At 38.8% G+C, this 21436-nt stretch overlaps 1 protein-coding gene, 1 long non-coding RNA gene and 1 other non-coding gene across 7 annotated transcripts in view; 1 reads left to right on the top strand and 2 right to left on the bottom strand.

Annotated features, from left to right (window-relative positions):
* The first annotated feature begins 20 nt into the window (after nt 1-20).
* Nucleotides 21-11080, top strand: LOC130144645 (uncharacterized). The gene is made up of 4 exons (XR_008820200.1): nt 21-370; nt 3864-4018; nt 6666-6889; nt 10328-11080. It is a non-coding gene; the product is annotated as an uncharacterized LOC130144645 (long non-coding RNA).
* CEP295 (centrosomal protein 295) overlaps nt 380-21436 on the bottom strand; it is a 77178-nt gene continuing 56121 nt past the window's right edge. For 3 of the 5 annotated variants that reach the window (XM_056328638.1, XM_056328637.1, XM_056328639.1), the window contains 11 exons: nt 14869-14969; nt 13220-13358; nt 11416-11652; nt 9920-10074; nt 9529-9691; nt 6603-7243; nt 5645-5818; nt 3917-4034; nt 2916-3119; nt 2277-2385; nt 1028-1750 (listed from right to left, as the gene is read on the bottom strand). In XM_056328638.1, coding sequence (XP_056184613.1) covers nt 1522-1750; nt 2277-2385; nt 2916-3119; nt 3917-4034; nt 5645-5818; nt 6603-7243; nt 9529-9691; nt 9920-10074; nt 11416-11652; nt 13220-13358; nt 14869-14969 — 2270 coding nt within the window. In that variant the 3' untranslated portion in view covers nt 1028-1521. Of the gene's footprint in view, nt 903-1027; nt 1751-2276; nt 2386-2915; nt 3120-3916; nt 4035-5644; nt 5819-6602; nt 7244-9528; nt 9692-9919; nt 10075-11415; nt 11653-13219; nt 13359-14868; nt 14970-21436 lie in introns of those variants that run through there. The other 2 variants (XM_056328640.1, XM_056328641.1) reach the window with 2 other exon arrangements.
* LOC130145344 (small nucleolar RNA U2-19) lies at nt 13610-13693 on the bottom strand. Its single transcript, XR_008820494.1, has one exon. It is a non-coding gene; the product is annotated as a small nucleolar RNA U2-19 (small nucleolar RNA).

The following is a 21436-nucleotide window of genomic DNA, read 5'->3' as shown; positions in this document are numbered from 1 at the left end:
GAAAGCAAACCCAGGTAGGGTGAGTAAATGACAGCAGCTGGTCAGCTGGGGCTTGCTTGCAGCAAAGCATCAGCCTGATCTCTTCCCTTTGGACTGTATTATGGGAAAGGAACAAAAATATTCAGGAACAAGAGAATAAGCCTGAGCAGCCCTTGCCAGCCCACTACACTGAAGATGAGACAGACTCTACATACTGTACTGCTAATCTTTGATCGCAAAAAGCTTCCACCTCGCCTAACTCCAGGCAAGGACAAGGTGGTTTGGCTTATACTCTCTACTGAGGCTGGGGGGAACAAATTACTTCAGCTGCTGCTGTACATGCAGCTGCACCACTGACTGAAAAAAAATCTGTGTAAACAAGCCTGAATTGGTAGGTAATTTTGCTCATCAAAATTTTTTTTTGTACAACTTTGCATTTTAAAAAGGAACAGATTAAATGGCCCAGCTCTTCCACCTGCTGCTAACAAAATTCAGCTTTTTAGCAAAAGCTGAGCTTTGCATTTGTCCTGATGTAATTATTTAGCTCCCAAACAAGAGCTCAGGCAGCTTGGATAAAAAAACATTTGGATGTAACAGCAGTATAAGGCTTTTATTATCTTCCTGCCTTCAGGTGCTTTAGGATGTACCTCTTGACTGCAGGAACTCACACTTCCTACTCCTGAATCACAGTGCAAAGAACAGTTAAGAGATGTCAAACTTTTATTTGAAAATATTTACAGATGTACATTACAAGAGTCAGTATGGTCTCCCTTTAAAACACTACTGCCCATCAAGACAGGCTTTTCACAGGGCTCGTCTACACAAACTGCTGCTGTAATGTTCTCAATAGAAAACAGGGCTCAGTCTTCTGCTAGTCATGGTGCTTTCCAACTTTTCTTGGCCCGCAGTTTTTCCAGCATTTTCTGCAAATAAAATAAACTGTGAGACTACAGTAGCACAGCTTGAGGGCTTACACTAAAAGCAGCCGAGGTGCTGCTTGGGCGGGCAGCACCTGAACATCCCCTGCAGGGCAAGTCTGGACGGTGGGGCAGCGAGTGTGGTTGCTGCTGCTGCAGTGATCCCACAGGCTGCAGGGGAAGGTGTGCTTAATTTTCTGTTAACTATGACATCAGTAAGACAGGCTAGAAGGACCAGCAATTTATTCTACCACAGAGAATCTGTCAGGATTATGCAGCGTTTCCTTCCCTCCAGTTGTCTGCAGCCCAGCAGAGGGCAGGGAGAACAAACAGTTCAAGTCTCTTGTCCAACCCCCTGTGCCACAGGAACTGCAAGGAAGCCCAGACAGGATTTCTTGCAAGCCCAGAGTTCAGGTTGTGCTCAGCCAGGCAGAATCTTAAGCTACCCAGAGCAGGCAAACCAGCCAGAGACAGCCCCGCAAGAACAGCCTTATAATGGGAATTCAGTCAGTACGGACTAACAAAACACCCTGCCCTTCATTTGCCAAGGAGATGTTTATCACCTGGAGTCCTGAACAGCCTTTTTGTTCAACCTCCAGACACGCATTTTAGAGAAAGTTTCCGCTCAGCTATAGCGCTGACAAGGAAATTCTTCAGTAGATGCATGGTTTGATGGTCTCCATCTCAGTCTGATTAGAAGCGCAGTGAAATCATGAGAACTAACCAGGTAGGGCCACACTGTAGCAGACATTACCTTTTGAAACTCTTTAGCCTTTTCTCTGTTTTTAGTGTAAGTTTCTTGCCTTGTTTTTTCTTCCTTTCTGATTTTTACTTCTGCAAGTTGATTATGAAGTCTGTTAAAATAACAGGGGGGAAAAAAATCATGTATTGGGAGGAAGTGGCAAAGCTGGAATAAGTTAACAAGCATAAGGATTTATACTGTGGCAATGGTTAGAAATTAAAGAATTAAGTTAAGAAATTAAGAAAGGAATTCCAGTAATCTAGAATCACTGCACCCAACAGACAACCCGCTCAGGAGCTGTCCTTGCTGCACGCTACCATTAATTAAGTGCCCAAGTGCAATTGTGAACTTTGCTTCAAATTTAATCTAATTTCATGCATTAACTGGCACAGCTGCCTTAGCATGATGAAATGAGCAGGCTGCCAGTCAATGTTTCTGCCAGCTGTGCCAGGGCATTTCCCAGCAGGTACCTGTATCAAACACACTTGGCTTCTCTCTCCTGGCTGTTTTGTGTTAAAAGCAGCACTAGAGGCCAGCTGGAAGGCCACAGACTGCTCTGACCAGTAGCTTCCAAAAGACAGAGGAAGGAACCACTGGTTTTTTATTCCAAACATCTCCCAGTTGCGTTCATGCAATACCTTGAAGTACGCTGGTGCATTTCAGTTTCTCCAGACTTCCTGTCCTCTGGAGAAGATACTTTCACTTCTCCTACTTTCTTCAACTGATTGGCAACTGTATCAGTTTTTCCTAATTACATTAAAAAAAAAAAAAAAAAGCTCTAGTCCAACTAAGTCAAAAGCATAGAGAGGTTTTCAAAGATTTTTAAATTACGTGACAAAAGAAAGAAGCTAGCAGAATGGACACAGTGGAGATGATGTCTTGCGTTTACAAACCCATCCTCAGTGTCTCACTCATCAGGCCGCTGCCTGTACTTCAAGGCAGCCAACTTCCCGCTCCCCATCAACAGACACTAGAAATGCATCAGTTGGCTTAATACGGTGGTTCTTTGATAAACAGCTGTTATTTGCAGAGACACCTTATGGCTACAAACATGCAGGCAGGCTGAAAATACAAAGAGGACCCATGCGGGACTTCCCAACACTGAAGAGGTAGCTAGACAGCAGGGAAATAAGCTCCCTGCCTCCCTCAGAAAACAAATTCAAGAATATCCTCAGCCTGCAATAGCAAAGATGCAACAGATATGAAATGTATTCCTCAATACTAAACAGCAACTAAAAGGACACCTAATTCTATGTCTTGCCCCCAGATAAACCTACCAAAGATAAGACAGGACTCTTTTTGCTGCCTTAACTTCTCAGACTTTCCCCTTTGAAACTGTCTGGCTTCTGGCTTTTCATTTTCTCTTTCTTTATTTTTTATTTCTTCTACTCTTTTCAGAGATTTCTGGATAAAGTTCTGCTTTTTTTTAAAAAAAGATTCTTGCAAACTTCCGGGTGTAGCCACAAACTCCAGCAGCATCACTGTGAAAGAAAATGGAAAGTCTTGAACATTTCTCGCTTTCAGCAATGACCAACATCACCTGTAGCCCTGTAGCAAGTCATGCATTTTGAGGTGTTCCTCCTAAAACACTGAGCTTGACTACTTTTGTAAATCAGCTAGGAAAGTGGCAGTGTGAATGAGTAGTCGTGCAAAACAAACAGCAATTCCGACCTATTAACTGTAACCATGTCTGCCAAGCCAAATCCTGTGACAAATACTGCATCGAAAGCATCTCGATGGCTCAGAACATATCAAAGACTTGAGAAGTCCCTAATGCAGTTAAGTTCTGTCAATTCATGTCTTTCATCTTACTGCTGTTCATCTTGGACAAATAAAAATACTTCCGATGTTTTACTGACGTTCCACTCTTATCATCAGAACAGGAAAAAATAAAAGACATTCTTTGCCTACAGAGCTTGGGGACGAACAGGAAATCAAGAACAAATGAAGGTGCATAATCTGTGTGACAACAAACCACAAAGACACCACAGAATTTTTCAAAATTAACTAGTTGCAACACAAAAAACCCCAAACAGCGTGTTGTAGATACTATGAACTTTCATGAAAGATACCCTGGCATAGGAAGAGACATAGATAGATAATGACTTCCTTGTCAATAAGACACATGTTAAACCCGGGGTCAAACGCACTACAAACCAAGCCTGAACGGCAAGTTGCGCTTGCCGAAGGAGAGGTAAATTCTATTTATGATTTTATTCCTGCAGATAAGAGACCTTCTCTCTCTCAAGTTCAGTACATCAAAGTTACACATAATTACCTGCAGTCTGATGTGATGGAAAGTGACTGGCATTGGGACTCTGAGCTCTGGCAGAACTGTTGGGCCTTACGAACACGGAAGAATCTGCATCTGGATTGAGTGGTAAAAATTCTCTCTCCTGTTTCAAAAGGAGTCAGTGATTGGAAATGCTTAAAATATACCACAAATCTGACTGAAGTACGAGCACTGTACCCCGAGCACTGACCCAATGCAAATAAAAGACATACTCTTTCACCTTTATAGCAGATGCAAGAAAAACATCAAAAGTGGATCTTGGTAATAAATACTAAAAAGATACTTTCTAAAGACATCTTAAGACTTAAAGAAAAAAAATAATAATCCATTAAGCAATTGAAAAATGATGGCCAAAAGGTCTTTGTTCATAGTACCCGGGCTGCATAATTTCATCTCAATGGACATGTTTTTCTTTCCTCCTGTCCTCCCTAGTTCTCCCCCATCACTTACTGCTCTCCCTCTTGCCCCCGTTCCCAGCTGGGAGGCAACAGCCACTGCACAAGTACAGCCTCCAGCTGCCAACCTCCACCTTACCCACAGTTCAATTACACCATCCTTAGGCACTTTTAGGATCTTCTCTAGATGCCTCCTGCAATTGAAGCATGATTTTGTCCACTCCGTTCATCTAACGGACACACCTGACTTGGTTCTACATTATTGCTTCAGCACCCAAACTATTCTCTCATTACAAACCCGTTCCTGTACAATTTACAGCCTTTGTTTTATATAAGCAAACACCAAAAAGCACACCACAGGCAAATTAAGCATGGCAGTATGACAAGCTGATGGTACTTTCCCCATAAACCTCAAACCGCTGCGTGGGCCTGGTGTAGCTCCATCCACTAGGTAGAGGATTTTTAGTTCGTAGCTTTTGTTTTGTCCCACCCACTCCTCTCATTCATAACTAACGGGATACAATTTAGTCTTGCAAACACCAGCAAGATGGTTCCGTTTTTCAGCAAAAATCTTCCTGAACTGTATCTATACTGATATGACAAGGTAGTGATTTTCATGGATAGCCCAAATTTATGATTATTAGATCTGTCTGGCAAATGTAACATCCAACTATGACAACACACAAGCAATTACTAAGCTCAGATAACCCTAACATTCTCTTGTGTTGCAACGGTGGATTAACTGCTCAGTGGGGCTTCTCCTTATTAAGACTAAGTTAGTGTCACAGCACTAGCAAACTACCCGGCTGCAACAAGGCTTTTACCATCCCATACCAGGTTAACTTCAGTAAGTAGTTCCTGAGCCTTGCCCCAGCACAGCCACCAGTCCCCCACAAGGTTTGAGAAGTCCATCTACTGTGTGAGCTGTTTCTTCATCATCTTCAGGCCAGTCCACCCTGCTTCTTGCCTCTGCTGCATCCAGAGTCTTCCTTCTCCAGCTCCACTTCCAGCCAGCCTCTCCTCATCCGGGCCCCCTCCTCTGAGGGCCTCTCCTTGTCTCTCCTACATCTGGACCACTCACTCTCCTCCCTCTACTTCTTCTGGATCTCTTCACCTGGTGCTCCTCTTCCATCCCCCTTAGAGCTACTTAACTACTTAGCAGGAACCAGCCACAGCTGCACCTTACCCACATCAGCCACCCCACCGCCCCTGAAGCCAGCCCACAGCTGTATATTATCAATGATAATTAACCTGCTTCATTCCTCCGTAATTCCTCTACAAGTTAGAATCAGAATTACATTACATAATAAAGACTCACCTCAGCAAAAACATTACATTCAGACTGGTCCACACATGCTGGGTTACTGGGTTTATCTTCCTTAATTTTCTCTTGGTTAGTATGTTCAATGTCTGATTCTGCAATACTGATGTCATTTGAGCTTATCAGAGTGAGTTCAGGTTCTTCCATAATACCATGCCCTGACTCAGTCTCCTAGAACACAAATTACACAAGACATCAGTGTAAAAAAGAAAAAAAAAAATTACTATTTCCAGCAACAGCTGTTATCTTGTTAGAAAGAGGAGGCTCATTCAACATGTAGAAGAAAGAAAATATGCCCCCAAGCAATAAATGAAATACAGAAAGAGCACTTTGCCTGAGGTGGTGATGTATGCAAATCCTGGAAGCAAAGTCCAATGCGAAGTATTTTACATACCAGTATCAAAAAACCCCAAACAAATAAGCCAAAGCAACCAAACAACAACAAGGCCTCCACCTCTCCTCCACTCACCTCAAGTTTAAATTACTTAGTTCTAGGGCAAACTTTTTTTTAAAAAAAAAAAAATAAATTAAAAGCTACACAACACTATTTTCTTAAGTTTGCATATGCTTTTGGCCAAATTATTCTTCAGGCTTCTAAATGGGAACAGTGGCTGTTCAGTTAAGTAACCGCGCCACATGATACAGATGCATATGCTGTACTAACTGATGCCAAGAGAGGGAGACGCAATGGAGATGCTGTAGCTCCTCCAACAACTGTGGGAACTACAGCTCATTTTAGCTCCTGCTAATTATTTCAGTGCCATGATCTGAAAGCAGCAGTAGGGCAGAAGCCCAGGAAAAATGCAAGTCTTAAACTAGAACTGTAAAATCAGTATTTGCTAAGCTTCCAGATATTATGGGTCCAAAATAACTTGGTACAACAACAGCAACAACAAAAAAAACCAACCAAAAGAGCCTGCACAAATTACTGCTTTTGGAAATTTGGTTTACTCACCCAGACCGGAATATAACATGAGCTTCTGGGCACAGAATTAAAATGTTTTTCATGTCTTTCCAGGAAAGAACCATTCTGTTGTACAACAGCCTGTAAATGGATGTCTGAGTCTTCCACGTTGGCTTCCCTAGGAACCCTCAAAGATTTTTGTACTTCTGAAAAGCTTTGATCTGCCTCCTTTATATTTGTATTGCGCTGAGACTCCAGCTCCACAGCTTTATTTGCTTCATGTACATGAACTGGTTTTTCAGGAAGCTTCACATACTTCTTATCAAATGCCTCCGCAGGTAATTTTTCAGAAGAGACAGCCTCTTTCAGTAAGTGTTGAGGGAAAGTTTCACCCCCTGTAACTGGTGTGGTATTTAGCTGATAAAATGATTTTTGCCCTTCCAATGGATTCAGACTTCCATTTTGGAGATCTTTCATTGAACACTGGAGATTAATACATTCCATATTTCTTGCCAGTTCTTCATATTCTCTGGCAGATGAAATATAGTCCTCATTTCCCCATTTTTTAATTCCAGGGCTTTGTTCAAAAGGTCTCTGTAACATAGCATTAAGGTCCACTGGCTGATCAGCATTCTGACAGTGATCACTTAAAGCAGGTTCTACTTGCAGGGGGTGAAAAGATTCTTCAGATCCTGTTTCAAAAATTATCAAGAGTCAAAATTCTAGCTAACACAACAGAATTTCAACTTTTAGAAGTCCTTCCATAATGAGACCAGTAATGTACTGTAAGAAGTCTAGTAAATACGAAAAAACATTTACAAAAAGTCTGCTAAGTTTCTTCAAATATAATACCATTAATATTACAAAATGATTCCTTCATGGTATACAAAACAACTTAAACAACGCTTTTTGCTGCTGCTTAGAATATGTTTAGGGACAGATTTCATGATGGTGCTGATGTAACTGCATTGAGAGTCAACAGATTTTACAATTTATACTCTGTAAATGGAAGTCCTTTGAGTGTCTTTTGGCTTTCCAACAAAATCTCTAAAACAGGAAGAAAACCATCCTAAACACCATTACGTGGGCAGAACCTATTCAAAGTAGAAGAAAACATCCCAATTGGAATGAGGCTTGCTGTTTCTGCAAGTTACAATATCGCACCCTGAATTATGTTTCCCTTAGGATCTACACATACAAATCAAGACGGTATTTTTTTTTTTTTCCAGAAGAGGCTGCGAAAAAAAAGAGATGAGGTATCAACTTTTTAAATACTGGGGAGGCATTTCAGCAGTACAGCACATGCCAACCACAGGGTTATTTTTTTAAAAAAATACGTATCTGACCTACACAGACTGCAGCACCATGCTACCCATTAGACAGGAACATACCACATAAACTTTTAACTGTTTCCTTTAAAAACTTTTTTGCATTCTTTGACACCTACAAAATACCTAGTTTTACATGTATAAAGAGCGTTGCCTCCTGATAAATAGCTGTTACTGGGAGGAAGAGTTACACTGTGATACCAATAGCAAATTCTCCAATGATGGACTTACATACCAACCCTACCTTGAACTGACAAACCAAACTATTTTTTACTTGCTTAGCCTGTTGCTTATGTTATTTTCCCCTCCCTTTTAAAGCACAACAATAATTGGCTTGGGATTATAAAAACACTTGAAAGAAGGGGAGATACTGCAGTTACATTTAAAGCACAAAGATTGCTTCTATAAGCAATTTAGAAACAGAATGTTTTGAAGTTAGAAGGGAGCTTCCTAAATCCTATTGGCTGTGACCACAGGTAGTCTTAAAGTGTAAGCCTCTTCTGGCATTTTTTATTACTTTTTTTTTTTTTTTGTACCAGCATCTGCCAGCTGAAGAGAAAGAAAAGCTTAATAAAGCAGTTGCTTGCAGCTTTAAACATGAATAGTGTGTGTTTCCAAAAGTTCTATGTATATATATATACACACACACATGCAAATAACAAAGATAATTGACCAGGAACATTTACATTAGAAATGCATCTATTACTTAAAATGCTGTGCTGTGTTTCCTGTTATTGTTTAGCTTTCTGTTGGAACACCTTAAAACACTGGAACACTGGATTCTTGCTAAGTAAGAGCTTCAGACATATTTAATCACTGCTAGCTGCACTTGGAATTTCAGGTTGGTCCTTTTCTTTAGAATATATGCAATAGCAAGTTAATTTGAATTCAACTGCAAAACATTAAAAAAATACTTTTCCTGCTGTAAGCTGCAGTTAATGCTGCTAAAAAATCACAAACTTCTAATCTACTAAATCAATTACTACACTAATCTAAAAGTTCATTCCTTTCTCTCTCTCTTCCCTCCCCCCTTTATTTTGTAGGGCAATTCTGTACTTACACAAAACACCACAGCATGCAGTACACAATGATTATTGGTGTGACTTAACAGTAGAAAAGGAAAATTCAGTGGTTTCTTAGAGGGCACAACATATAAAAGACAAATTAGTAAGATCAAAGAGCTTCTAACACATACCTCAAAATTTTAATCACATTTTGGAACTTCCTTAATTTCCTCAAATGTACAAAATGATGGATATGCATGAACAAATATTTGGAAAGATATTTAAACTTACAGTTTCAGCCAGACTTGGTATTTCTTCACTAACATCATACTTACTGCACAAGGAATAAGTAACATGATATCGATTACAGTGACCTGACTATGCAGGTCTGCTTTTGTATTAAAGCCATAAGTATTAAGGAAATTAAGAACTTCACAAAATTTAGGAGTTCTACCCATTACAGGCAGTGGAGAAGACCGTGTGTAAGAGAGCAGCAGCAGAGTTAAGACATTTCAAAGTAGGACTGATAGAAAAGCGAAGAGTTCCTTCCCAGTTTCAACACAGCAAACCTAACTTAAGGGCTAGTATTTACACACTGGCAAGAGGTTGATTTTGAAAGCTTTGATCTGACTATACCATACGTACCAGAAGTAACGTTTTCTTTAACAAACTCTTCTTCTGATGCAATGTTGTTTGGCCCGTTTGTTCCAAGACTAGGAGGCACACTGCTGCTTTGAATAGTCAAACCAGAGTTTCCCGCTTCTAGAAACGCAGACATGTCTTGACTTTTTGTTGAGAATTTTGAAGTCTAGTGGCAGAAAAAAAAAATCCCAAGATTCATTTTCTCAGAAATATGAAGGATAAAAAGTTAAAGGTAACACTTGATTTTTGGATCACATTTCTGCTACAACCAGCAAAAAGCCTCCAGTTCTATGTATATCAAAAATTATTTTTGTGTTTCTTAGGGATTATACGTTTAAGTCTTACAGAAATCTTAAGCTGAAGTATTTCTTCCAGCAGAGTTTTTCTATATTACCTTGCTAAATTCTCTTCTGTCTTGTGAAATTCTGCATTGAGAATGGGATGATGAAGTATCAAAGTCAAGACCTGGTTCCAAAGGCTGAAAGAGCTGGCGATGGAGGTTCGGAGAAGATGTCTCAGTTTCAGGCAAATCAAGTTCAGCTGCTAGAGCTGTAAGAAAAGAGGTTATTTAAAAAAAAACAACACCAACCTCCATCAAAAAAACCAAGGGACATGTCACACCTTGCTTCTATATCCAGTAAATAAAGCATACAGAATTCTGCAGGTATACAAATACTAGCTTGTTAATAAAAAAAATTAATATAATCTGTACTGCATCCAACTCTTTCAATGTGACACAATGCAGGTACAAAAAGCAGCAAGAAAGTGCTACACTGATGCCTTTTTATATTTTTTTTTTCAGTGACAAGCTGAAGTCCATAAGCATCCTGTTTGGCAGTTATGAGAATGCATTATAAGTAGCATGGCTTCCCAGTACAAAAGACACAATGACACAGTGGAGCAAGTGCAATGAAGAGCCACAGGGATGATCAGAGGAAGGATGAAGCACATGATGTTCAACAAGAAGCTAAAAAACTGAGTTTGTTCAATCTTAAGAAAAGGCTTGGGGATGTGGGGGAAGGGGCACAGAAATCTGTCTACTACATCCTAAGCGACAGTATAGAGAAGATGCAGTCAATCTTCTTGAATATGCTCAGTGAAAGAAAAAGAAAACGGACCCAAGATGCAACACAGGAAATTCTGGTTTGATATAATAAAATACTAAAATAAAAAAGAAGAAAGTTGTCAAAAGGTTGTCCAGGGCTGTCTGGAGTCTTTGTCCTTGGAGATATTTAGAACTTTCCTGGACAAGGCCTTAAAGAACCTGGTCTAAGTTGGCTCTGCTGTGAGCTGGAAGGAGAATCTGGACCACGTAACTAGAAGTCCTTCTTGGCCTAGATTAATCTATGATTCTAGGTTTTCAAACATTCCAAGAGAAAGCAGTTCAAATTAAAATACTAGCATTATCTTCATGTTAGCTAATAAAGATGTTCTTATTTTCATGAATTATTACATTTTTCTAGAGAGCGTAGAACTCCCACCAGTCTGTTAACCAGTGTTTTATCAACTGTGTAATCCTATGTGATTAATAAAGTATTATATATTACTGTCTCTACCTTCCTGAAACAAAAGTTGTGCATTAACAAGTGATTAAATTGTCACAGGTAACAAACAGCCTAAGCACGGTAGCGGGAAGCTGTGCAAAACTAGACTACGATCAGATAGATACCTGACTAGACTATTACTTTTTTTTCCGCTACACTATGCTACGTGAGCATATATATAAAGCAAAGCATGAAGAACATCAAAGCATCAAAGTTCTCCCATGTAGAATCCCTACGGACTTTAAAATGTAAGCTGAATATAAATAACACAGATTAACACATAGCAACTCCTCCTCATTCCATAGGATGAGAGCACAGCACAAAAACGCTTTAAAACGGCAACTACCTTGGAAGCGCGTATTGTCCTCCTTGGAGTCAGAATTCAAGTCTCCAGTACGTTTTCCCAAGACACGTTGCATCTGACTTTTTTTGTATAGGTAAAGCTCTCCTTCAGGCAACCGAGCTTCAGATGCTCCAGACAAATTCCCCTGCCTCTGCTGCAAGGCAAAAGGCAGTGAGGACTTCCAAGGGCGGCTTGATGTTTCTCTCAAAATTCGATCTTCCGCGCTATCAGAAGACAATCCTGAAGTAGTAAGCTAGATGTTCACAGTTTTGCATATAAACCACTTGCATTAAGTCATCTGAAAAGCCACTGCTTAATATTCTGAAATATTCATAGACCTCTGCGTTTTGTTTCTTTAATTGTCTCCTGTCAATGCTCCCACAAACTGTACCACAAATCTCCACAAATTCAAGTTAATAATATCTAATTAGGTGGTAGTCAGTACAGCTTAGCACTTTTAGAGTATGCAGACTTAAGAAATACCGACACAATAAAATCTGAGAACAATTAATACTATTATTTTATGCTAGCTAGCATATTTCTATCTCCTATCACATTTAAAGGTGTCAATCCTTTAATGTGGTTTTGAGTATCTTTATGACATCATGCAACAGTTTTATTCATGCTTAAATAGAAACTGCTTAATAGTAAAACAAGAAATCTGAGGGAATCAAGGCAACTAAAATCACGTTCCTAGCTAGTGCACCAACCCCCTTTGTCTATGTGCTGACAGAAGAATTGCACACAGCTATCAGAAAAGGTCGTTATTAAGTACCAAGTGTACAGCAAAGACACAGCTAGACTTGAAAAATTCATTCATGCTGCTGAGTAATCAAGCACCTTGGCAACCCCTTTTTCCACAACTAATAAACAACAGAAAAGCTACAAACAAATGATCTTAGAATTTGCTTTTGTTTATGTCAATAAACCACATATTTGTCATGTGAGTTATGAAGTTTATTACTCAAAGTAACACCAGTTTAGAACATTAAGGTTAAAATAAGCCACTGAAATCTCAGGCTGTAAAAACTGTAGTCTTCAAAAATTATTTTATAAATATGGAATAACTCACACATGTTGTTTATAAAATCAGATACGTGTCAGATTAACACAATATGAAGCCTTAAAGTAAATAAATCCATAGGTCACTACATCATCACTTTCAAACTCACTTCCCATGTTCACAAGTGATAATATCAGTATATAAAGGAGCAACTGTGTATTATTGTAAAGGAATATTTTTTTTATTTTACGAAAAGCTAACAAGATCAAGGGGCAGACTGCACGCAAAAAAGGACATAACCGTATTTCCGAGAACACTATTAAAAATTAATCTGGCATTCAAATGACATTTTCACAAATAAGTTACTAAGAATTACTATGCGACAAGCACATACTGGAACAATTCTCTTAATAGCAAAACAACAATCACAGCTCTGTAACAATCTACGATATACATTGATTAGAAAGCTTTTTCCAGTGTATCATTTGCGGATCAGTTTTTTAAAAAAACTCTGCCACTTGAAAAACGCTAGTGTTACGGTTGCTTAAATACTCAAAATATCTTTTGCCAAAAAAGATGTGTTAAGGTTTATATAAATTATAATTTATATAAATTATTATAGAAGTTTAAAAATCATAAGCATTCTAGTTCCACTCAACTTTATAAGGCATATTAATAATTCCTAAGTGAAGTTCCACAGTAGCCTATTTCAGAGGAACAAAAGTCCAGTAAGTTAGACCCATTCTGCTATAAAGAGAATACACAATTTTCTTTTCACAGTAACAACAAAATCCAAACACTTACCGGTGTCCACAGGGCCTGCATCCAACGTTTCACTAGTCAAAAAGCTTCCAGTGGAAATTGTTGACGATAAGTCACAGGGTATTCCTTGCATGAAAGCCTCTGAACCTAAGCTCATGGCTACTACTTTAGAAAGCACTTCCTAGAATGAAACAACGTGCCTGTTACCGTGTATTCAGCCGTCCACAAGCAGGGCTTTAAACCCACGCGCTTTATTCTGAGCTCAGTTCAAGTGTAGAAGCCTTCACGTTTTGCAGAGTCAGGCTAATACAGATCATCATCGCCCAGTAGAAAACATCCACACCCAGCGTCCCATTCACCCCCCAACAGCCCCCTCCCCGCAACACACACACGCACGTGCACACACACACACACACACACTATTATAAAGCCTCTCAGAACTGCATACAAATCATGACACCTGGAAGATCATTTTATCCTCCCGTGGTCAGATTTGGCTATTTCTCATCACAGACCCACTTCAGTAAATTGTAGATCTCAGAGGAATATATATGCAATACATGAAAAACTCAAAGTACTTGCAATATTGAGCCATTTGCATATAAGAGATGGGCTTAAAAATTTCATTCTACAAAACTAACCTAAAAATATACAAAATACCCTAAAATATTATTTTTCTTAATTTTGAGGTAAGGTCTACAAAGCCATGAAATAGAGAACAAGGGTTCTTGTACTTCCAAATTTTGAAGAATAGATGAAAACGTTTCTTCCCAAACTCTGAATTAAAACATGCACTAAGAAAATAAGACAAAAATCTAAGAAACCCTTCCCTTACGTTTTTCATTATATACTATGTTATATATTTAACGTACACATATAAAACACGTACATTTAATTTTATATACAGGTTATACACTGCATTTTTTAAATACTATTTTTATCTCCTGATAAAACAATGGGTTATTTGGGCACGGGAAAAGCAGAGGATATCATTGGTGTTGATTTTGGCAAGGCTTTTGACACCGTCTCTCACAACATTCTTGTATTTTGGTTTGGATGTCACAACCTGGATAGATGGACAATGAGATGGGTAAAAAACTGGCTGGATAATCAGGCTCAGAGGACGGTGATTAAAGGGATTACTCTACCTGGAGGTAAGGAACAAGTGGAGTACCACAGGGCTCTCTCCTAGGACCTGTTCTCTTTAACACCTTTGGCAATGACCCAGAGGAGGCGACACCACACTTTTATCAAGTTTGCAGATAACATTAAGTGGTGTGGCTGACATCCAGAAGGACCTTATGAGGCTGGGCCTACAGGAACGTTATGAAACTCAGCAAGAGCAAATGCCAAGTCCAGTACCTGGGAGGGAAGAACCCCCTGCACCAGTCTGAGCTGGGGCCTGCCTGGGGAGCAGCCCTGTGAAGAAGGATGCAGCAGTCTCAGCAGACAGTGAGCCGAGTGTAAGCCCACAGTGCTCCCTGGCAGCAAAGGGGGGCAACAGCATCATGCGCCGTATGAACAGGAACACAGCCAGCAGATCCCTCACAGCGATCACCTCTTTTTACATGCTGCTGGTTATACTGCTGTGTCTAGAATACTGCACCCAGTATTCACCCCCCAATACGAGGCAGAAAGATTTCATCACAAAATAACAAGTAATGTTATGTGATTATTTCGGTATGACTAACCATATTATCAAGTCTGAACGATGATCCAGAATGTGTTGTAACTCCCTCTCCAGCAGCAAGAACCGGTGAATCTTGAGCCACTTGAGAATCCTGGGACTGGGCTGGACACAAACGTAATAGAAGCAGTAAGGAATAGCAAGCAGCTTTTGAGTTCATCATTAGCAACATTTTTTTAACACCAGATGGCACCAATACTCCACTGCTGCTGTCCTCATTATTGGAGCGCTGATTTTGCCCATCCTTTCCACTTTCTTCTCACCTGCAACGTACTTTCTACTCCCCTGTACCACAAATTTAATTGGCAACCAGTGGTTCTCCTTGACCAGCCTTCCTAAAATTTCTAACTAGGATGACTGCTCTCTGCAGAGTGTGCAGGAAGAGCTAGAAATTCATGCTTTGGCTTTGCAGAACAAAACATGGCTCTTTTAATTGGGGGGGGGGGGGAGGAGGGAATCTTTGCCCTCTACCATTACAATGGTTACAAAGAAAAGCACATTCTGAGTAGATCAGAGAAATCAGAAAACACTGAATTACTGAACTATAACTATGGAACTGAATCACCTTTGCCATAATGTTCTTACACATAAAAATAAGATCAGTATCTGTGCAAAATAAGCACCACAGCAGCACCAAAAAAATGCAATTTCTGAACTCAGTGCTGACAAGCACCTCCAAAGTCTGGCAATTCTAAGATTGTAAATTAACTGCCAGACAACTCTAAAATAAGTACTCTTATTTCCAGTACTAATGTTCAAGAAAGAAGTGCTAAATATCAAACTGAAATTAAGCACTAAAAGTGATGTAGATGTTTTCTCCCAGTTCTACAAGGGCTGCTAGTGACAGAGATGTTACAAGTCCCCAGCATTTTTAAGACTCCATACTTCAACAGATCTCGTAACGTTTTGTGAACCCTAACACCAGTTTGTACTTTGTACTTTGTGCCTTGTATAAGCTGAAACTCAATTTCTTACTAGAAGATGGAGTCTAATTGTTCTGTTTTCCCTATTATACAAAAAAAGGCGGGGGGAGAGGTTTCCTCCGTGAGGCAACATCAGTGAAGTATCTATATGACGTGATACTTATGTATCTCAATAAACATCAAACATTTTGAAACTCATTTTTGGGGAGACAGGGGGATAAAATCTAAGGTCTCCTACAGCCATTATCATCCAGTAGCTACCTGGGAGAAAGTACAAAACATGAAATACATCTCAAATTTAAATTTTTATATTTATCTCAATTAATTAAGAATAGGTTAACTTATCTTTTAATTTACTATGTTATTACATTAAATGCTAATTGACCTCAAAATAAAGGGTAAATAAATTCTCAGATGGCTTCTTTTCCCTCCACACTCACAAATTGTCCAGAAACTTCTAGCAGGCTTGATCCTGCTAGTCATCACACTTTGATTGGTAACCAAACAAAGCCATTGGCAATAGAATTGACAAATAGTATGAAGAGTGAAGAATGGTAAAGAAACGCAGTAGCACTGCAGTAGTAAAAATTACCTCCTCCTCCTGCAAAGGTGCATCTGTTAAACAACACTGTTTCAATATAGATAAAATTATAAATCTAAGAGCACATATGACTGGTTTGTGATCCCTCTTCTACAAGTATATGACAAAGGTCTTCAGATTCACAGGAAAGATAACTTTTAAAGTTTGAGTAGAACAACGGGGCAACAAGCTCCTTGGTTGGATGTGGCAGTAGTGTGACTGAGTCTACACACACTGCAGAAGTCTGGTCCTCTGCTTTGGAGCAGAATAGAGGAGACAGAGGATCCTGAAAACGAGCATGGCCTTGAAAATTCCTTGAATCAGCATGAAAACTGCAATCATATAATCTCTTGATATTTAAATATCTCCATAGGAGAAAAAATGCAAAATACAAAAGATTTCTAAATTCAAAGAAAAAAATAACAAGAAGCAGTAGCTAGAAATGGCTGTCAAGACATTCAGAAACTGGAAACAGACCATTCATTTTATAATTTGATTTAAAAATAAATGCTGGAACAAGCTACCAAAGAATTCTCCATTTCCAGATACTTCTACATCAAGATTAGATATTCTTCTGAAATAAATTATTTTATTTTCTAAAGGATATTAGCATGACAGGTAGTAATTTAGGATACATATGAGACAAGATTAAAGCATTTAATACTCTCTTGTATAGAAACTCTATGGAGAGCTATCCTGGTTTTGGCTGGGATAGTTAATTTTCTTCCTAGAAGATGGTACTGTGCTATTTTTTGGATTTAATATGAGAATAATGTTGATAACACACTGATGGTTTAGCTGTTGCCAAGTAGTGCTTACTCTAAGTCAAGGACTTTTCAGTTTCGCGCGCTCTGCCAGTGAGCAGGTGCACAAGAAGCCGGGAGGGAGCAGAGCCAGGACACTGACCCGAGCTAGCCAAGGGGATATTCCATACATAGAACGTCATGCTCAGTATGTAAACTGGGGGGGTTGGCTGGGGGGGGCTGATCCCTGCTGGGGGACCGGCTGGGCATCGGTCAGCAGGTGGTCAGCAACTGTATTGCACATCACTTGTTTCTCTGGGTTTTATTCCTCTCTCTCTTTTTTTTACCCCCCTATTCATCATTATTATTATTATTATTTCAATTAAACTGTTCTTATCTCGACCCACAGGTTTTACCTTCTTCCAGTTCTCCTCCCATCCCACCAGGGGCAGGGGGGAGTGGGCGAGTGGCTGCATGGTGCTTAGTTGCTGGCTGGGGTTAAACCATGACAACAACAACGCTACAGATGTTCCATTACTATACTGTAATAACCTGCATTGCTCTTGTGATATTAATACAAGGGATGAACAGTAGCAATTTCATGCTATAAACCACATCTAATTAAAAATTCAACATGCTCACATCTCATGAATTTATTACATTAATATCCTTTAAAAACTGTATTTGGTGACTCATAAAGGAGAGTTTTTCGTTCTTCTCTCCTCCCATCAAAACAAAAGTGCAAGGTTCTTGTTCCTCACAGCTTCCTGACATTGACATGGGACTTTCATGTGTTAACCTCCTGGCCACCACATTGTGACAACAAGTTTGTATTTAAAAACTGAGTCTGTAATATCCAGAATGCTTTTTTTTAGTCCCCCAACAGAAGCTGCAGTAAAATAGCAGCAATTATTTTGGGGTGCAATTTGAAAGACAAAAGACTGAACAACAAAGCCCTCAGTGAAGATAACATAAACACAGTCCAAATCCAATCATGTAGACAAAACAAAACAAACAAACAAAAAATTGTACTCCATGCTGGTTTGCCAAATTCATGATGGACAAGATGATCTGTTACAATAATGCATTATGGACAAATATTTGGGATTACTAAAAATAAATTGAAAACTTAGGTTAGCTTAGATCACACAAAAAATAATCATGCTTGGAATAATACCTCTGTATAGGGTGGCAAAACATGAAGATAATCACATTTGGAACACTGCTCAAGGGGACCCATTAAATATTACAATGAATAAAGAGACATAAGGCTATTGATATGTAATGAAGGAGAACTGTGAAGCAGATGTATGTATCAAATCTAGTCGCTATTCTCAGGCTGACTTCCTAAGGTGATCAGGTTTATGACATCAAACTGCCTGTCTCATCTGTAGGGTTACCCTCCAATTCCATATTAACAACTTGCATTGCATTAGCTCATTTTAACCAAATTGTATTGGGAAGAAAAAAAAATAAAAAAATGACGAGTGTTCAAAGTTCCTAACTCATCTTGTCATACATCAGTGGCAAGGTAGAGAGTAATCGAAATCTTAGCCTCACTCGTGGCACTTAGTACAACATCACTTTTAACAGTTACCTGTTCTCTCTGGCTGCCAGCCAGCTTGTAACCACTCCACACTGAGCACAGGGATTCATCCTCCCCTAACCAGAAGCAGTCTTTAAGACCCATTTTATGCTCAGACATGCCTGCCTCTAAATTTGAGAGGGTTGTTTTTCTTCTTGTAATAATTGGAAGACAGATATACAGCTAATTATAGAAATAATAAAAAAAACAACAACAAAAAAACCACGAAGGAAACCCCCAAACAGTAACTGCCTGTTAGCCAGAGACAAATCTCATATCAAAGAAAACTCATCTTTGTTGGTAAAGTACCCATGCAGATTTACCCAGTTTCTTTCTAAGAACCTGTATAACTTCTACCTTTTTATCTTTAATGCTTTATTGTGAAAGAGCATGTGAGCAGTGATTAATAGGATTTGTGCACACCTAGTGTTCTGTAACCTGGAAAGAGTACAACTCATAAGTTGTAAAGGTTTACCTTATTTGAGCAAAAGGTAGAAACCACCAAGAACATAACTTCTAAGAAGGTGGTCAAAGATCACACATGCAAAGCACTCATTTGCTCTCACCTTTAGAGATACAATTACATCCTGAAAGCATAGGAAAACTGCAAACATGTTCTGGTTAGAATCAAGTAGCAAAAAAGTTTTCAGAAAAAAATTAAATAAAAAATTATCAAAGCTACTATCATAAGTAACAATTTAAAATGCACCTTACATTTCCCCTTCAGAAACTTTATATTTAATTGTAGATTTTCTTGATGAAGATACTACATTAGTTACCAAAAGTGTCAGAGTGCTTCACAGCCTCCAAATTACAAAGGTACTGTTTTGGTTTTTCATCTGCTCAAGAGGACAATCCTCTTAAATACATAATCACAGAAAGCTTTGCTTTTTTTTTTTTTTTTAAAAAAAAAGACGTTCACATAAAGTTTCCCAACCCTCTTACATAAACCATTGCACTGTTCACACATAATACTCACTAATGTAAAAGTACACTACACTAAGATATTTTATATTAATTTGGAAATGGCCGATCTAGAAACGCTTCTACAACTTAAGACAGAAAAATACAAGTCTTTTCCTTAAATATTTTTTAAAAAGAAAAAATTAGTCAGTGATAATTTTAAACATATGTATGTTTCAAAAAGAGTATTCTGAGAATTAAAGGAAGCAGTTGAAAGAAAATGAGCTTATGTGTACTTATTCAAAACTTTAAGTCCTAGTAAATCCTCATTGAATTGAAAAGGAGGCGTTCAAAAGAAACTAAATGAAAAATTATCTTAAGATTTGGGGCAGTAGTGAAATTTCTAGCAAAACCAGGAGTATAGCTGTACTACTCATAACGACGTACGCAAAAGGCAGCAAAGTTGCTGAAAACTCCTCTGCAGCTCTAGCAATTTATTTATTTTAGATGGATACTGAAAACTGTACTGGACCATGAGATGCTGTCATCTTATAAGCTTCAGATTCCTTTTGTCAATGTTTTGCAAACTTTGTGTAACAGTTCCCAGCAAGTCAGGCATAGAATTTCTCAATTACAGTGACAATAAATTCCATTTCAATATGCAGGAAATTTGAAGAGAAGCAAGTGCACTACAATTGAAAATACTGGAGCCTTTGAGTTAAAATTATTCCAAGACTGGAGAGACAAGCTAAATTTGTATAGGCAGGGAAAAAACAGTGGGAAATAAAACCCCTGACATCCACATGTTAGTCCAATCTCTCGAAAAACATTTTAATAACCCACTTCCTTTGTTTACCTATGACTAGTCACCTTTATCCTTTTATAAAGCCAGTCAAGCCGCCCATAAAACACTGAGTAGGTTTCAACAACCTTGTAACAAAATTAATTTGGACATATTTGCAAACCACTTTATAACAAAATCAATTTTTTTTTTTGATAACCAAAACAACCTGGTTTAATTTATGGAATTGGACTTTGTCACGTATGGACACAGTCTACCCTCAAAGGTGTGATTCTCTAATAAAAGTTCTTCACAGATGAACAGAAAAGATCAGAATTCAAGTAATCCTTACATTATTGCACTGTTTTTATTTGTCACAACTAACAGCTGATTCTTCCAAAGTTGTTTCTTTGAGCTAAGGATGATACACAGCCTTCTACTTTTTGTCTCAACTGTATTTTTAAGCAATTTCTTATATACACTGATCTTTCAGTGGACATCTACATTAGCACGTTAACACTCCAGAGTTCTTTTTAAACCTTAACTTCCTTTGCGTCAATACAAGGAATCACTGGGTACTAAATCAGGCACACCACCGGTTTGGTCAAAACAGGTTCCCACCTGATGAAGCTGCAAACCTGAACACCCCACAGTCTGGGCAGAAAGTACTTCCCTCGGAAGGAAGACCCACTTGTGGCTTTCTGCAGCAGTTTGCTCCCTATGCAAGCACGGGATTCTGTTGATAACAGCAGGGCAAGCGGGGTAACACAAAAGAAGTTTCTTTACAGACAATTCTACAAGGTACAGATACAAAGCACATGCCTGGGATGAGAAAGTGTTGACTAGCAATGAAGTTTCCTGTAGTGTGGGCTTTTGCTACTAGAATGGTAATGGATCACAAAAAAAAGAAAGATAAAAACTCAGTCATTCTGATACACACACTGAAACACTCCACACTTCAAATCAAACAATATTTAAATAACACTGCATGTTCTTTAACAAATCAGGTCAAATTACAAATAAATAGTAAAATCTGCAGTGCTGAATAGTATTCCCA

This window comes from Falco biarmicus, chromosome 2, assembly GCF_023638135.1.
Source record: "Falco biarmicus isolate bFalBia1 chromosome 2, bFalBia1.pri, whole genome shotgun sequence".
NCBI classification, from domain to species: domain Eukaryota; kingdom Metazoa; phylum Chordata; class Aves; order Falconiformes; family Falconidae; genus Falco; species Falco biarmicus.
The sequence above is the reverse complement of the archived record's forward strand: the minus strand, read 5'-3'. Positions and strand labels throughout refer to the sequence as shown.